The sequence below is a fragment of the Melanerpes formicivorus genome, unplaced genomic scaffold (assembly GCF_026170545.1).
Source record: "Melanerpes formicivorus ecotype bairdi unplaced genomic scaffold, bMelFor1.0.p_v2 SCAF_7, whole genome shotgun sequence".
Taxonomy (NCBI): domain Eukaryota; kingdom Metazoa; phylum Chordata; class Aves; order Piciformes; family Picidae; genus Melanerpes; species Melanerpes formicivorus.
Window position 1 is genome coordinate 26,825,760 of NW_027142359.1, and position 16,395 is coordinate 26,842,154.

Below are 16,395 nucleotides of genomic sequence, written 5' to 3' on the forward strand. Positions count from 1 at the left end.
GTCTCCCAAAAAAATCAAGACTGCTGCCCCAAGGAAGGACAGAAATGATCAAGTTTTTTGCCTTGATTTTCCTCTAGAGTTGATTTTATTTTAAAACACATTATTTTAATACAGAAGATATTACTTAAGCTGAGAGGAGGAGAGAGAACCCGGAAATGAAAATGCTGCGAACTGATGTTTATGAGGTTTTGATAGGTTGTTTAACACACATCAGGTTGGGAAATGAAGGCATCTTAATTGAAACCTGATGTTTCACTTCATGAAAGTTCATTTGAGCGTTCAAAAATAGTTTATGGAGCTTTAAGGAAAGCAGTCTTTGCCCATGACCCCAGCTCGATTGTGTAAATTGTAGTTCATTCCTTCAGATGGGGCAGCAGGAGGTCTGCAGGTGCACCTGTGGGGCTGGGATATTAATATACCCTGTGCTCTTTGTGCAGGGACTCTTTAATATAGTGATTCTGTCAGGTTTTAAAAATAGGGAGAGGATATTTCTAGCCATCAACTATGGACTGCTGTCATGGAGCTGCTGGGCCTTCACACTTACTGAATGCTGCTGCATCAGTGCAGATGCTTCAACAGAAGCTGCTGCTGCCAGCGTAAAGAGGAAAGAAGAGTCTGAGTAGGATCCCAGTCATAAGAATTTGCTACAGAGTGAGATTTTAAGGGGGAAGGGTGAAAATCAGAGCCTCTAGACCAAGATTCCAACTCTCACTAAAGATTTGAGAGAGATCCAGCAAGAAAGCTGGTGAGGGACTTCTTAGGAGGTCACACAGTGATAGGACTCGGGGTAATGGAGCAAAAATAGAAATGAGTGGATACAGATTGGATGTTAGGAAGAAGTTCTTCACCACGAGGGTGGTGAGACACTGGAACACGTTGCCCAAGGAGGTAGTAGAAGCCCCATTCCTGGAGGTTTTTAAGGCCAGGCTGGATGTGGCTCTGAGCAACCTGATCTAGGGCGAAGTGTCCCTGCCCATGGCACAGGGGTTGAACTAGATGACACTTGAGATCCCTTCCAGCCATGGCAATTCTGTGAGGAGCTAGAGCAAAGAGAATTATTCCATGAGAGACAGTGTGACCCAGCAGCCACAGAACATGGCTAGTTGGGTTCAGGGTCATGCTTTAGAGATACAAGACACTGTGGAAAACTTTGTTCCAGAAATAAGTATATGAACATGGAAAAGGAAAATGCTGAGGTCTAGTAAGCAGAAATACAGTGAATAGTCTATTTCCTGAGTTTCTTGGGGGAAGCTGGGATGAGGGCAGTTTGGTGCCCCCATGCTGCAGTGTGCTGTGGTATGCTGGGCAGGCTACACACAAAAGGATCAAGGCTGGGGGGGTGCCTTAGTAATCAAGGCCAACATGAAATCCTGATAAAGAGCAGTAATATTCCACTCTTCTTTGGTTCTGATGCCTAAATAAACTTCAGTGTTTCTCTTGCACACCACATATGGTAACAATGTGCTGCCAATTAACTTTGTAATTTGGGGGCTTTTCCAGCAAGGTTGAGGAGAGCTAGCAAAATAGTTTGGGGCTGATCTCAAAGTGGTTTTCCCAGGATTCAATAACGGGTGAATGTAGTAACATCCTCTGCTTTGATAAGATAATTTGGGCCATATGGTTCTGGAGGATGGTAGGGGAGTACAACTCAGATGTGCATTTTGGTTGTTCTTGTGGCATTAGCAGCCAAAAGTCTGAGTAAGGAGCAGAAGTGCTCACCACAATGAATAGTGTCCAGTCAAACTTTTCAGGAGTGTCCTCAGTCCATTTACTGAAGCCTTAAAAAGAGGAAGAGCCTTTCCCTACGACATGTGGACTTCTCTTTTTGTGTGATGAGAAAACCACTTTATTTTGGGATCCTAGCAATGCCTGGGGACAGTTAAATATTAATGCCTGAAGATGGTTTAGCATCAAAGCTAGTAAAGATCCTCTTCTCAGTTAAAGAATCTTCTTAAGGAGTTGACACAGGCCACTAGACAAAAGTGTATGGACGTGATTGATGTTTAGGTGGAAGTTCTGTCTGTACAGGTCTTTTGGGCTTGAAACCAGTCATCGCTGTAATTTGGGCATTCAATTACCTACCTAATGCTGCAGACAGCTTTACTGGGGGATAAGCAGTTTAGAGGCATCATTGCCTGTTGCATGTGCAACATTGGGGATTGCTATTGCTTGATTCTTTTTACTGTATAGCGAATAGTCTCATCTACCCAGTAGTGCTCATAGCCATTTCAGGAGAAGCCTTCTGACTCCTCTGGGAGCCCTGAGCATGGTGTGAGATGGCCAGGAGAACATTTCAGACGGCACAAATTGTCAGGACTCTGAGGACTCAGTGCAAATTGATGTTTGTCTCTTCTCTCTGCTGGTGCTATGCATCCATGAAACTGCTTATGATGTAAATTCTTACGAGATGAAGCTCTGCTCTCCAAAACTGAAAACCTTTGGTTTGTTTGTGTATTGGAAATGGGTGAATCTGTAGATTCCTTACTAAAGAGATAAAGTATCCTCCTCTGAACTTCATCCAGCCTCAGCAACGATGTGATGAAGGAGGAGCCACGTGCAGGAGGTGTTATCAGGCAGCAGGCCGTGGATTAACACCTCTGCAGGGTGCTGACAGCCCTCCATCGCTCAGGGATTAACCTCTGATGCTGGACCATTAGCAGATCCTGCTCCAGGGCTTCTCTTTGCTGTTATGTCATTGTGGCAGCCTTTCTGGGGATGCCAGTGGAGACCTTTTGCACCTTAGGCAGCTTTTTAGCTCCCCTGGCTGATTATCATGATGCTTCCTCTCATTAGGATTGTGCTGCCCTGGTGCCAACAAGCTTTGTCCCCTGAGCTGTTCTTGCTGGACTGTCACTGTGTGACCTCTTGGGTCCTCATGGAACAGAAGAGAGGTGGAGGATGTGCGAGCAGGGCAGTCTGTTACCCCATCCTTCAGTTGCCTGCTTCCTCTCTTTTTTGCACTCCTAACATCATATAAGGCAGGTAGAAGGACAGGTAAAGGGCCACTGCAGCTGCAGTTGGTTAAATGTAAAGACGTAGCGGTGTTGTAAGCTTTGAGTTTGCAAGGCAGCATGTCTGCTTCATGGGTTGGACTCTTAAATCCATTAGCAGTGCAGTGTGGCCAGTCCATGAACTGCTGGGGAATGGACACTCAGGCAAGCCATTTTAGATTGGCAGGTAAATGCAGACCAGATACTTCTTGATACATGCCCAACCGCATGCTTCTCGACACAATAGATGCAAAGTAACTGAAGGGAGTTTACTTTTCAATGAAAGAGTAGGCCATGAACTTCCACTTAGCATGGAGTGATGTGTGTGCATGGTTCACTGAGCAGCTAGCTTGTAGTAAAGTCATGCCCTCACTTGCCCTCCATTAAATCCTTAGGTCCTTAAGAAATACTCCCTGAATTGCACAGGAATCTGCTTGATGGCAAACAGTGAATCAGAACTTGTGCATCAAGTTAGATGTCATCAAAGAGATTTGATTTGGGTTAAGTCATATAGGAGCTCAGCAGCTAAATGGCAGAATGGAAACCTGCTGGGCAGCTTGTCAGGCCCCTGGCCCTTCCCTTTTGCACTGCTGCAGACCACCAGTTCTGGAGGCTCTCTCCAACTTACAAGGGATAACTAGGGGAGGTGAAGGAATTGTGTTGGAGATGCTCTGCTTTGTCTTTTGAAGCCAAATACTGCAGCTGATTCAGTACATGGATGGAGGAAACCAAGGGAGCACCTTTCAGGTGGACCTTACTCAAAGATTGCAAGCTCCTGTGACAGAGACCACTCCGCAGAATGCCAGGCACTTGTCTGCTCACAATAAGTGATGCTAAATTGCCTTTCATAGCACATCTCCAAACTTGCCCACTAAGAGAAACCAAGTGTAGGTCTGGGGTTGTTCCTGTGCAAACATAAAGAAAAAGGAAATCCAGTGACTGTTCTGAGTGGTGGCTATGACAGTTTTGTTCTGTATTTCTTTTGTTTTGACTTCACTGCCATTAGGTGATCAGGTCTGTGACTGATAAAACAAAGGCAAGCCATTTTTCAAGTTTTCCCTCAAATAAATGACTATACTAGCCAAACCAATCTGAATATCTAGTTGTATTGCTGGTTTTAGGGAATTTAATCTCCTGCAACCCTTAGACTTTTAGTGAAAAGGGTAATGACTGGAGTAGTCTGAACAATCCAATAGGTCTTACCCCAAACTAAGTAAAATCCCATAAATAACTGGAATTCATTTAATATATTAAGGCAGTCAAATATTCCCAAACCCAGATTTACAGCAGTCATTTCCTTCCAGTCCAGCAGGCAGTGACACAGGAATGACCCGGGCATGGAATGAAAAGCAACGAGAGCTTTTCACATGCACCACGCCAAGAGCAGTTGCAGTCCCTGGTTCAGTTGCCAGCGCCAGACCTCCAGTGCAAGCCTGCAAAGTGATGCTCAGCCTCCATTAAGTCCAAAGGAGGGCTGATGTTCATTTCTGCTGACTGGCTTCTTTTCTTCTGTGAGTAGAAGTTAGTCTTTAAAGCCTCTTCAGTGGGATCAGTGGAAGATGAAACAGCAATGTCTTGAGAGAAAGCCTTTTGTCTTTCCCCTTGCAACAGAAAATAATGGAGGAGGGGTTAGGAAAAATCTGTCCTGTGTCTGTTTGTACTTCTAAAAGCATTTCTGGCCCCATGACCTGGTGCTACAGAATGAATATGTTTGCACCATGCAGAGCTTGCAGTGATCCCTGATGATGCACAAGACAAGGAGTCTTTGCCTCTCTTGTCCTTATGCTTTTCTCACCCAGGATCCACCATGCGTTTACTCATTTCACCTATGGGGGACATGTGCCAGAGGTCTCCTGGAAGGAGCCATGCTCTGGATACAGAGGCAGCCTTTGCCCAGCACTGCTGAGGTGATGTGTCGCTCACCACTTCTTGGTTTGCTGTTTCTGTTTGTCAGATGGCCTTTTGATGTCATCTCTGGCTCCTCTGTCAGTCTGCTGCATTCTCTCTAATGGGTCCAGGCAAAAGGGGACCAGATGTTTGAGCTTAGATAACCAGTTCAGGCTTGGAGATGTGGACTGTCAGTTCAAGCTGATCAAGTTATCCAGGGAGGCTGACCTTACAGTTGTTTACCAGAACTGGAGAGGGGATGCTGAACCTGGGACTCCCTGTGGGCCTCAACTGGAAAAGACATGCGTGAGACACAGCAGCAGGTAGCGAGCTTGCAAGGCCAAGTTCAATGCTTTTGGTGGGGACCTGGCAGGGAAGAGGGCTGCCAGTGCTTCCTAGAGTCTTACCATTCTCAATTCTCTCCAGCTGATGGGCACCAGTTCAGGTCAGAAACTCATGATGGCCACATCTGGAACAGCAGTCCTGCTGGGCCACCCCAGGCATCCTTCATCCTTAGCCCCATGAGTGCCTAGCCCACACTTTGTGCAACTGGGCAGTGTCTCGGGAGTCTCAGCTAGGTACTGGCCACAGATAGGCTGCTGTTCATCAGCCATTTGGTTGAAAGCAGTATTGCTTGCTGGTACAGGAACACCCAGGCACAAAGAGGGCCATAACCAGAGAGAGAGGCTTTGAGCTGTTCCAGGCCCAGGTTGTTATTCCTGAGGAAAGATGTTGGGATTTTGTTTGTTGGGTTTTTTTATTTCCTTAGCAAAGGCCTAGACTAACAAGAAGCCCACTCAGTTGTGTTTGAGAGAGCTTTATTTTCATAACTCAATGCAGGAGGTGTGGTGGTTGCTTTGGTATGTCTTTGGGGCACGGCACAAGGGTGTGTGTGGTGAGATAGCACTGACGCATTGTGCAGGGCATAGCGAGCCAGCTTGGCACAACCATGTCCATGATGCCTAACTTCTTTTGGAGTGACCTATCCCCCAGTTTGCCCCAAAGGTTCATTAGGTCCAGATTAGAGCTTAGCAGCAAATTAATTTATATACCTGTGAACAATCAGGAGAGCTGTGTAGATACAGCCAGAGAATAGCTATAGTAGTTTTCCCTCTCTGAGAACCATTTGCCACTGGTCTGCTGTGAGGAGAGCCCTTTCCCCTGGAGAACACTCTGGGTGGGCTGCTCTGCAGCAGCACTCCCTAGGACCCATCCCTAGATACTACAAGGCCTTCTCTTTCCAGTGCCACAATGCATTAATTTTCAGCAGAGAGAAAGTGTAGCTGGAGCTCAGCAGCAGGCTGTCACAGGAGAAAAGGGCTCGATTTCTGTAGTTCAAACAAAAGCAGGACCAAAGCCCTGTACTGACTTATGCGTGACATTTAGTTAGTCAGCAGCTGTACTCATTTCATACTTCTGTTCAAGCTGGCTCCTTTTTTTTTATTAAAGTCTCTCTAATTCTTCTGTTACTGTTCAGTCTTTTCAGTGGTTGCTTCTTTAACATACACAGTTGGGAGCAAATGCCCAGTTATGTGTATTTGATCCAGATGCCTCTGGGCGCACACACAGTTTGGAGGAGGCTCAGAGGAGACCTTATTGCTGTCTACAACTACCTGAAGGGAGGTTGTAGCCAGGTGGGGGTTGGTCTCTTCTCCCAGGTGGCCAGCACCAGAACAAGAGGACACAGTCTCAAGCTGCACCAGGGGAGGTTTAGGCTGGATGTTAGGAAGAAGTTCTTCACAGAAGGAGCGATTGGCCATTGGAATGGGCTGCCCAGGGAGGTGGTGGAGTCACCATCACTGGAGGTGTTTAGGAAGAGACTGGATGGGGTGCTTGGTGCCATGGTTTAGTTGATTAGATGGTGTTGGGTGATAGGTTGGACTCGATCTCAAAAGGTCTTTTCCAACTTGGTCTATTCTATTCTATTCTATTCTATTCTATTCTATTCTATTCCATTCCATTCCATTCCATTCCATTCCATTCCATTCCATTCCATTCCATTCCATTCCATTCCACTCATCTTCCTTTTGTTCTGTTACCCACACCATTTACCAAGGGTAACCTCTGCAAGCACCTCTGTGCTGCCTTAATAGTGACTGCCCTCAGTGAATAGCAGGGATAATAATTTTCATACTGTTTCCTAGGTGGTCCTCTCTAGCCCACAGGGTTGTGAGTGCAGCAGTGGGATGTGAGGCTGCATCTCAGCAGTGAAGGTGTGAATGGCTGTGGGCTCACATGCTAGGCTGTAGCTACCACAGCAGTGAACGATGCTAACATCAATAAGGCACAGTTTAATTAAAACCATCAGATCATCAGTTTCTGAATGTGATTTAGGGCAACACAAGACTATTTAGGTGAGGACACCATGTGATTTTCTGATACTTGTGTGTGGGGGTCAAACCAGACACATCTACTACAACCTGAGAGGTCAGGAAGTCTTTGGTAGTCCTTGGCATTTCGATAATTTTTGAGAGGAGCAGGCAGCGCTGAGGTACTGACATGTCAAGAGCTACTGAAGAAGGGAAGCAGAGGAGAAAATTACCTCCTATTTTTTTCACAAAGGCCATTCAAAGTATTATACATAGAAAAAAAAAACAAGTCAGGCAGATATGTGGTGACCAAAGGAAAGTTCACTTTTGATTTCTGTAATCTGTTACTCTCCAAACAGGAATAAGAGTACGCATGAAAGCAAGCTGCGGTGTCTTGGCAGACCTCCCGTAAGGTTGGGTAGTATGATTAATTCTTTGTGGTTTGTAAGACTCACATTAGAAAGTTAGCTCTTAAATGTTAACTTGGCCAGTGAAATTCCCTCCAGGCAAAGACCCTGTGTCTCCCTTGAGCTGTACCGTGGGAATGGGCCTGGTGCAAGTGTGGGTGGTGTTAACACCATCATATTCCCAAGGACATAACCATTTATTCACTATGTTTTGGACACTGTAACTACAGCTCGGCTGAGGGAAAGGGTTTTTGTGGCAAGTCTACTTCCCAGCTGATGCAATACCAGTGACATCCAAATGTCATCTCCTATGTAAAACATAAAGCTGAGAATATCTGAATCTGAACTGCTGTGCCTGGGAAGACAGGATGTTCTTGCATACTTGGAAATTGGGGTGATTTTTTCCTTATCCTTGCCTAAACAAACACCTCCTTGATATTTTATGGCTCACAGTGAATTAACAATTAATTAAAGTAGCCAAGCAACTCATAATTGTTTGTGGTGAGTATCAGTTGACATTAAGCAGTGAGAACAAAATGACTCTGCCGGTCTTCCTCTCACCTAGAGCCGGCACAGAAGGATGCAGTAAGGCCATTTTGGTTTCAGTGCCACTGCGAACATTTGAGTTTAATGTCTCACTGATTTAGCAATCAGTTTTTGCACATTTGTCTTCAGACTAGTGTAATTCCAGTGCAATGCCCTGGGATTCTCCATAACTCATGGGTTGTGCTCCCAGCTCTGCACATCTCAGCTAGGGGTATGGGTGGCATTCTTTGCTTGGAAACTGTTGGTCTTGGGACTGGTCAGGCAAGCAGAGGTGAGCAAGATAGCATGCTGCCAAAAGTCGGTTCCTTTGAACAAGAGTCAGAAGCTCAAAACAGCATGTTCCCAGTCTGGTACAAACATCAAGTGAAAGGCAATAGCATTGCTCACTGGGACAGGGTAAGCCATTTTAAATGCAAAATACAAGAGTATAGTTGGTTTCTACATCACAGCTAAGAGGCTGTCACCCTTGGTGACTGTCTGAGCATGTCCTCTGAATTTGTGATACTTTTGATAGGATGGTGCTGGATGCTCTGCAAATGAAGATAAGATATGTGGGTGTATTTCTCAGCCTCTCCCTAGCCCCTGGGGTAAAGCTACCTCTGGATTCATCTGGCTAAAGGGGAGCTAGAAGATTCTGTGAGCTAGGGTTTTGCACTGAAAGCACTCTGTCTATCACCACACTCATGTTCCTCTGGACACCCAAGAGGAGCTGCAGACATACACCAGTGCTCTCACAGGGCCTTAGCACAAGCCAGATGAAATGGGAAGGACTGAGGCCAGAATGCCCTTTGCCTGTGGGAGTGCCACTTAGCACAGGAAGGGGTCTCAGCACACACTGTCAACTGTGCCTAACTGATCTTCCTTCCATTGCCCAGAGCTGTTTTAAACTGCTTTAGCCATCAATAAAATAGTTTGTGCTGTATCTCACTTCTGCTCCTGCGTGGTAGCCCTTTTGGGATAAGTATTCCTCCTTAGGCTAGCTGGAAGCCAATAATGTGCCAAGAATTACAATCCAGCATCTAGTCTGTTTTAATATCAGAAAACTAATATGTCCACTGTAATTAGCCAGGTGGGGGTTGGTCTCTTCTCCCAGGCAACCACCAACACAACAAGAGGACACAGTCTCAAGCTGCACCAGGGGAGGTTTAGACTGGATGTTAGGAAGAGGTTCTTCACAGAAGGAGTGATTGGTGATTGGAATGGGCTGCCCAGGGAGGTGGTGGAGTGACCATCACTGGAGGTGTTTAAGAAGAGACTGGGTGAGGCACTTAGTGCCATGGTTTAGTTGATTAGATAGTGTTGGGTGATAGGTTGGACTTGATGATGTCAAAGGTCTTTTCCAACCTGGTTTATTCCATTCCATTCCATTCCATTCCATTCCATTCCATTCCATCCCATTCCATTCCATTCCATTCCATTCTGTTCTATTCATACTCCCATCTTGTCTGTTGTCCCATTTTCAGGATAGCAAATTTGTGGCACTCTGACCATTTGCATTAACCTCTGCCCTGCAACTGTCCTGGAGATGCTTATCATGAAGTTTCAAACATGAGCTGCTGCTTTTGTGCTAGATGCTTTGCAGGAAGTTGGTTAACCAACAATTTTCTTTACAAGTTGGGAGGCTATTGACCACACAAGCTGGCATTGGGCAGATAGAGCCAAACACCCCATTCCCCATTTTCTGATTCTTAGCAGCAGTGCCCCTTTATGCAGAGACTATAAGAGCAAATCTTTGATTATAGAAATGGCAACCTGCTAATGTTTCCATTCCTGCTTTCTCTCCTCTCAGAACATCCCCACCTTGGGAAGCGTAGCAATAACCATGGCGCTCCACAACTGCGATGAGGTGGCCGTAGCAGGGTTCGGCTATGACATGAGTTCACCCAACGCACCGCTGCACTACTATGAGAACATCAAGATGTCTGCCATCAAAGAGGTAGGGAGCTCCTGCCAAGCACATCTTCATCCCAAGCCTGACGACTGCCCTGACTCCAAGTGCCTGACTGGGATGGTGATGTCAACTTACATCTTTCCTGTATGGGTCAAAACACAGCTCCACCCATGCATTTGCCTGTAAAATTCTAGACATTCTCCCAAGTGCAATGTGTGTTAAAAATGGTTATTTCTGATGGGAAAATTCTGCTGGAATGTGCACATAATGTGAGTCCTTCTTCGAGGGGCAGGGAAAGGATCCACATAAATGTTAACTCGGGTAGGGTCAAAGGGAGCAATTCCACGTTGAGCCTGAAAAGATGTAGCCTCCTCCTGCTTTTTTTTTCCCATTGTATTTCATTCTGATCCATAGGCTGCTTTTGCTGGATGATCCCCTCCTCAGCCCCTGTGAAATGTGGGGGAGGTGAGATTAGCCCGTGCATGTTAGCTCTAGGCTGACTGTTCAGCAGCAGTTAGCTAGTGTAAACACATCACAGCTCAGTGGAGACTGCTCTTACAGCCAGTTCCACGTTAGAAACATTCTCTGGTACCATCACAGTGAGATGAACAGCATTTTGGGAGGAACAAAAGCCCTCATGTTGGTATAATGAAGTAGTATAAAGATGTTCTTTTGGGTCTGTCCATTTCCTGTACCAAACTAGACCAAATGTAGACACTGGTCAAAGCTTCTATAGTGGGAAGGTTTGCTACTTGGTTTTGGTAGAGCTCAATCTTTCCCAGCACAGATGTGGCCCAAGACTTTCTAAGATTGCCTCCAGCTCTTTGCTAGCTCCTAGGAAGGAAAACTTTCTCCATTGTACTCCACACTGTGAAAAGTGTTTGTGGACAGTAGCTGTCTCCTGGCACTTGGCATTCGTTCACCTCACGCATTTTGCCATTGATCCAGACCAGGAGGGAAGCTGGAAGGTGTGTTTTTCCAAATCAGAAGATGGTATGTGTCCTAAAACTCTCACAGGCTGCAGGCTGCATGACCTTAGGCAGACTGAGAGGAGTTAGTAATCAGTGATTACTCAGCTTGTGTAATGAGAAGAGCATGTCTAATTATCAGAGTAATGAGGCTTTGGAACAACCTCTCAGCACAGGCCAAGAGAACAGAGTTTGATAAAGACCACTGTGAGGAGGTCCCCAGTCTTTCAAAGGACTGGACATTGTGATTCTAAGGTACCTTCTGGGCCTGTGGAGGCAGCAAGAAAGTCTGCCTTGTTCCATGGATAACTGTGGATTTAATGAGTCCTGAATGGGAAAGTGAGTGCACGTGTGCAGGATTTAAGGATTATGTCCAGAGAGGAAAAGTGAATTGAGTCACTATGTACAGAGGTGGTGTCTGGCTTGTGAAATCCCTGAGCAGAAGACAACTGAGGAATATAATTTTGTGGTAGTGTTGTCTTGCACAGTTCTGAGTCCTCCAAGGGCATCTACTTATAACCATTGCCTGAGACAGGCCCCTGGCCAGGTCTGAGTCAGCACTGCTGGTTCCTTAGTCTTCCAGAACAGACACAGCTTGTGAAAATGGATGCAGATGCCTGGCTCCAGCAGAGGGTACAGAGGCTGTTCATGACAGCTTGAGGAAAAGCTTTTGTCTCTGAGGTGTCTTCTGCTCTTGAGCCTTTCATGGATCAATGGGAAAAGTCAGCAAAATGACTTGGATGACAGAGTCTGGTTGAAGTTGCTAGTCCTGATTGCTTGGATCTTTGCTTCTGGAGGACAGCACCCTCAGTGGGATGCAGAAGCCAGTGGAAGACAAGGGGATGGTCACTCTTGGACACCATACGTGGTCCCAGGAATAAACTTTGCATGGCACAAGACATTACATGAGGATGAACACGTGAAACACAAGCAGTAGGGTCTCCTAGAGACCAATTGGTGCCCAGTGTGTCAGGCTGCTGCTGTCTGGAACATATCAGTCACCATGTCCAGGATGTTCTGTACAGAGGTGAGGGAGCGTTGAAAGGCTCTGGTGAAGCCTCACTAATTCAGATGTCAGTGGATTTGTTTCTGCAGCCAGGGCTGTTGCTGAGAGCTCTGCAGGCCAGCAGAGCTGGTTCTAGGAGGAAGGTTCCTGTTCCATTTGAAGGCTGGTTATCTGATATGTGTCTACCCATCTAATCCTCACATCCTTGCCCACAGGCTCCTCTTATATTTCACTGCCCTGGTACAAGAAAAGCCATCTGTTCCCAAGTATCAATAATTAATGCTTCTCCTGCCTCTGCCCCTCCCAATATGACAAATTGTTTGTGATATTGTGGAATGTGAAGAGCAGCAAGAGGATTGCATTTCTTTCTCTCCCATTTAATATTAATGGTAGCTGGTAATTGTTAGTCACCTGAGGGTGAAGTTGAAAGCTGAAGGGCATAATAGGTGGTTTGTGTCTTCTGCAGTTACCCCCAAAGAACAGACAAATGGAGATTTTCCCCATTCTAGACTGGAAGTACCCTGCACATCCTGCTTGAAGAGTAACCTCCATGTGGTTTGCTAATTGGGAGGCTGGCCTGCATTGGTACCTTCTGCCAAACCTTGCCCTCAGCATTTGTGAAATAAGACTGACCCAGAGCCAAGCTCCACTAGAATTAGTCTGTTCCATCTGTTGTGACACTCAAAGACCCAAGAGCATCCACAGTATTTTCCTCAGTGTTTCTTTGGACCTCTGGTATTGTGTCTGAGCCTAGGCCTTCCTAGTCTTCTACATTTCAACCTCTAAAGGAGCCACTAAAGCAAATCTTTTCCCTGTCTGCTGGGCTCCTCTAGCCTGAATGACCCAAAATCTTCAGTGTTTAAGCCTGGAGAGCAGCTGCAGGGAAGCACTCCAGCTCCACCCTGAAACCATCACTGTCTTTACAAAGGAAATGTAAACACCAGCAGCGTCCTGAGTGTGGAGGTGCAACATGCGTGCGTGGCTCCTGGGAGCCTCCCTAGGAACGTCCATCAAGCACATCCATCAAAGCCCTTACCTGGCGTCCGCAGAGGGAACGGGCCAGCTGGCAAGCGGGAGGCTTCACAGCAAGGTGTGTCACTGAGTTACACTTGAGGCCTGCTTGACATCTCTCTGGACACCCTTGAAACCCTGTGAGTCATCTCTGAGGAATTTGTTCTGATTATATAAAAAAAGCCAGCAAAATGCGTCCGCTTGCTCACAGCTGGGCGGAGATGCCTCTCCCATGCCAAGACTGAGGTGATAAAATCTCTCTGGAAATGAATGTGATTTTTCCTGTTGCTCTGTGGGACAGGCAGCTCAATTTCCAAGAGGAGAAACAGGCAGCCTCAAGTGTATACTTTTGCTTAATCTTTGCTTTCCCCACAAGGGTAGCCCTCGAGGTCCAAGATTGTGCAGCTATTGCTACTACTGAAGGCAGCTGGCTCCCCTGCATCTTCCAGCATCTCTGACTCCTGAGGGACAGGCAGGCATTTCCTGCTCCTGAGGAAAAGGCTCTGCAAGGAGGCATATGCTCTGGAGCTTCATTAGTGTTACCAAAGGGAACTGTATGGTCTTGGGACTCTGGTCAGTAGTAGGGCCCAAACACTTAGGGGTTCTTCTGTGATTGTAAATGCTTGTGAGAGTCAATTTCTCCAGTTTAGTCCTGGATGGCTTCCTTACCCCCTGTCCTGGGTAGCTCAGTGTACTCCAGATAGGGTACATTGAGGCAGGCTGGGTGGAGAAGCCCACAGCTTTTCTGTTCTTCTGTGTGCTTCAGAAAGCTGGAAGCTAATGTGGTGCTTTCAGTTTCAGGCTGTGAGGGGAAAGATCAATGCTTGCAGTGCAAAACTGTCCCTCCATCCCAGCTCCTCTGCCCAGCACCTTCTCTCATCTTCTCCCCATCATGGCTTCAGCAGAGGTTTCCTGGGTGGTATGAAGACAGCCTGCTATTTCTGGTCTGTTACTGGGACACCACTGCCCAACAGACCCAGTGCTGTTGTGTAAACTCTCCCAGGTGATTTTCCAACTTTGATTCTGTCTCTTTCTTTTAACTTGCAAAATGCAGAACGTCCAAGTGTGTCATCTCCCTTCTACGTTCCCCATTCCAAGTAACTTTTCAACAACTTGTGACCCTTGGCTGCTTCCATGAATGCTGTGTAGAAAATGACTGAGTCCTTGCCAAGGTGTCTGCTCACTTGTTTGTGTTTTCATGGCAATGAGTCCATCAGAACTGACTGTGGATATGGTTTATTGTAGTTCCATTTCTTGCTCAGGTCCTGTAATGCTTCTTCCACAAGCACTCTGTAAAACTGCCTTTTTATCACAGGCCACTGTCTTCTATTAATGTAGAAGTGTCAGATCCACTGAGAACATAGCAAAGGAAATGTGGAATGGATGTGAGGAAAGCAAGAATAAATTTAAAAGAGCATGAAGGCTTTTTCAGGAAAAAAATGGACCTGCCAATAAGGATTGTAGTAGACCTTCACTGCTAATGGCAAAACAGGCAGAAGTTATTTCAGATGGGAAAGTGACAGTGTTTAGAATAGTAAAAATGTTGGAGTTGATGAAACTGAGAGACCAGGAGGCTGTGCTAAACCATGGGAACGAAGCACAAGACTGGCTCCCGGCATCCCTGCTCCATGTGCTCTGCCCCACAGCCTTCCTCAGCCTGGTGATCCACAGGTGAGCTTCAGTCATTTCACACAGGAGCGAGAATGCAAACAAGAAGTTGCCTTGAACCCTGCACAGGGAACACCCCAAGCTGTCTTCTCAGCAGCTGGCTGCAGACTGCCTCATGCACTTAAGAGAGTGCATGGTGAAAGTCTGCCCTTATCTATCCAGAGCCCATCTGCAGCGTTTGTGTTGCACGGCAGAGCTGCTGACTTTTCGCTGCAGAAGCAGATCAAGCGCCAGCGCCGATGTTGCTGGAGGTGTCAGCTCCTTTGATACAGCTGTGCCTGGCACTTCGGTGACTCACTGCCTGACCCGAGGGGGAGGTGGTGTGACTGCCTTTGATGGCTTCTTTCTGATCATTGGCTCCGCTTCCCTGTGGGATGCTGGAGGACACCATCTTGTAACACTTCTTATTCAGTGTGTGCAAGGGTTGTCACAAGGGCCAGGGGAGGTGGCCTGCAGCACACAGCGACACGCAGCTTTGTCACTGTCTCTCCCCATCAAGCAACTACCTCTCAGAATAATCCACAAGCATCAAGTTTGGAGTCTCAATCCATAAGGGCACAAACAATAGTGCTTTATCATCATCCAGGCGCTCTCTGTGAAGCCATACTTTGCATTTTAAATCAACACAAGTTGCTTGGGAGGGGGGTGATTGGGTTGCTTCGGCTCTCCAAGTACCTTAAAGTTTGTGGTAGCCAACAAGAAGAACAAAACTCCTTTGAAAGCTGGGCAGATGTCTAGCCTGGTGATTTATAGACTGAAAACACAGCTATTCGAGCCCGGCTGATGAATTGCAATTGGAATACAAGGAATGGTGCAGACTGAAATGGAGGTCAGCTTTGGAGGGGAAGGTTAGGGGCTGGGGCAGGGGGACCTCTGAAAGGGCAGTGCTTTTTCTTGGGGCCAGCAGTGATGACTGATGAGGTTTATACGTTTTTCTCTTTGTTTAAAAGCCACCTGTGTGACAGCGCTTTGGCTGAATGAAGGTCTCACATGCTGTTCCTGTGCATGAGGACTCTGTGTCCATAGAACAGAAATGTGGAAAAGATTGATGGAATAGCAGCCACAAGCAGAGCACAGGTATTGCCTTGTTTGGTAGCACAGGAGTATGGCAACGCTCCTGGGCTACCACCCTGCACTAATAATGGCAAGGAAGGTAAGGCAAAAATGGAACAAAAGTGGAATTAGGATTTGGACAAGAACTCTGTAGGGAAAGACAGTAGCAGGTCTACAGGGGCATGCTAGAGCCCAGCTGCTGACCCCAGGATTGGACACACAGAGCTCAACAGGGGTGGTAGGTGCCACCACTAACTGCACAGTCATAGACATACAGTAGGAGCCAGTCTGAGTTTAGACGTTCCCAGATGCAACAGTTAGCACAGCTTTCTCTTATTGTATGAGGGAACAAGAAGAGCTGATGGTCTTCCAGAGCTGTTTTTAGCAGGCATGAAGACCTTACAGGGGGACATTTTAGGAAATGGCCTTTGGTCAGGTGCCTTTATGGTTAAATTAAATGGAAAAGCAACAGAAAAGATGTTGTAACTCAGATTTTGCTTCCTCTTTCCCCCCCCCCCCCCCCTTTTTTTTTCTGGGGGTGGGGCTGGGAGTGAATCAAAGAAAGTAATCCTTGTCACATTCAGACCTCTTCATCTGACCTCAAAGGTACCGTTCAGAACTTCAGAGCAGAGTTTAAATGAAAGAATAATGAAATCCTG

At 46.5% G+C, this 16,395-nt stretch overlaps 1 protein-coding gene across 6 annotated transcripts in view; it reads left to right on the top strand.

Moving 5' to 3' along the window:
- ST3GAL3 (ST3 beta-galactoside alpha-2,3-sialyltransferase 3) overlaps positions 1–16,395 on the top strand; it is a 233,839-nt gene that overhangs the window by 206,958 nt on the left and 10,486 nt on the right. For all 6 annotated transcript variants that reach the window (XM_068141553.1, XM_068141551.1, XM_068141557.1 and 3 more), the window contains one exon: positions 9,929–10,075. In XM_068141553.1, coding sequence (XP_067997654.1) covers positions 9,929–10,075 — 147 coding nt within the window. The remainder of the gene's footprint in view (positions 1–9,928; positions 10,076–16,395) is intronic.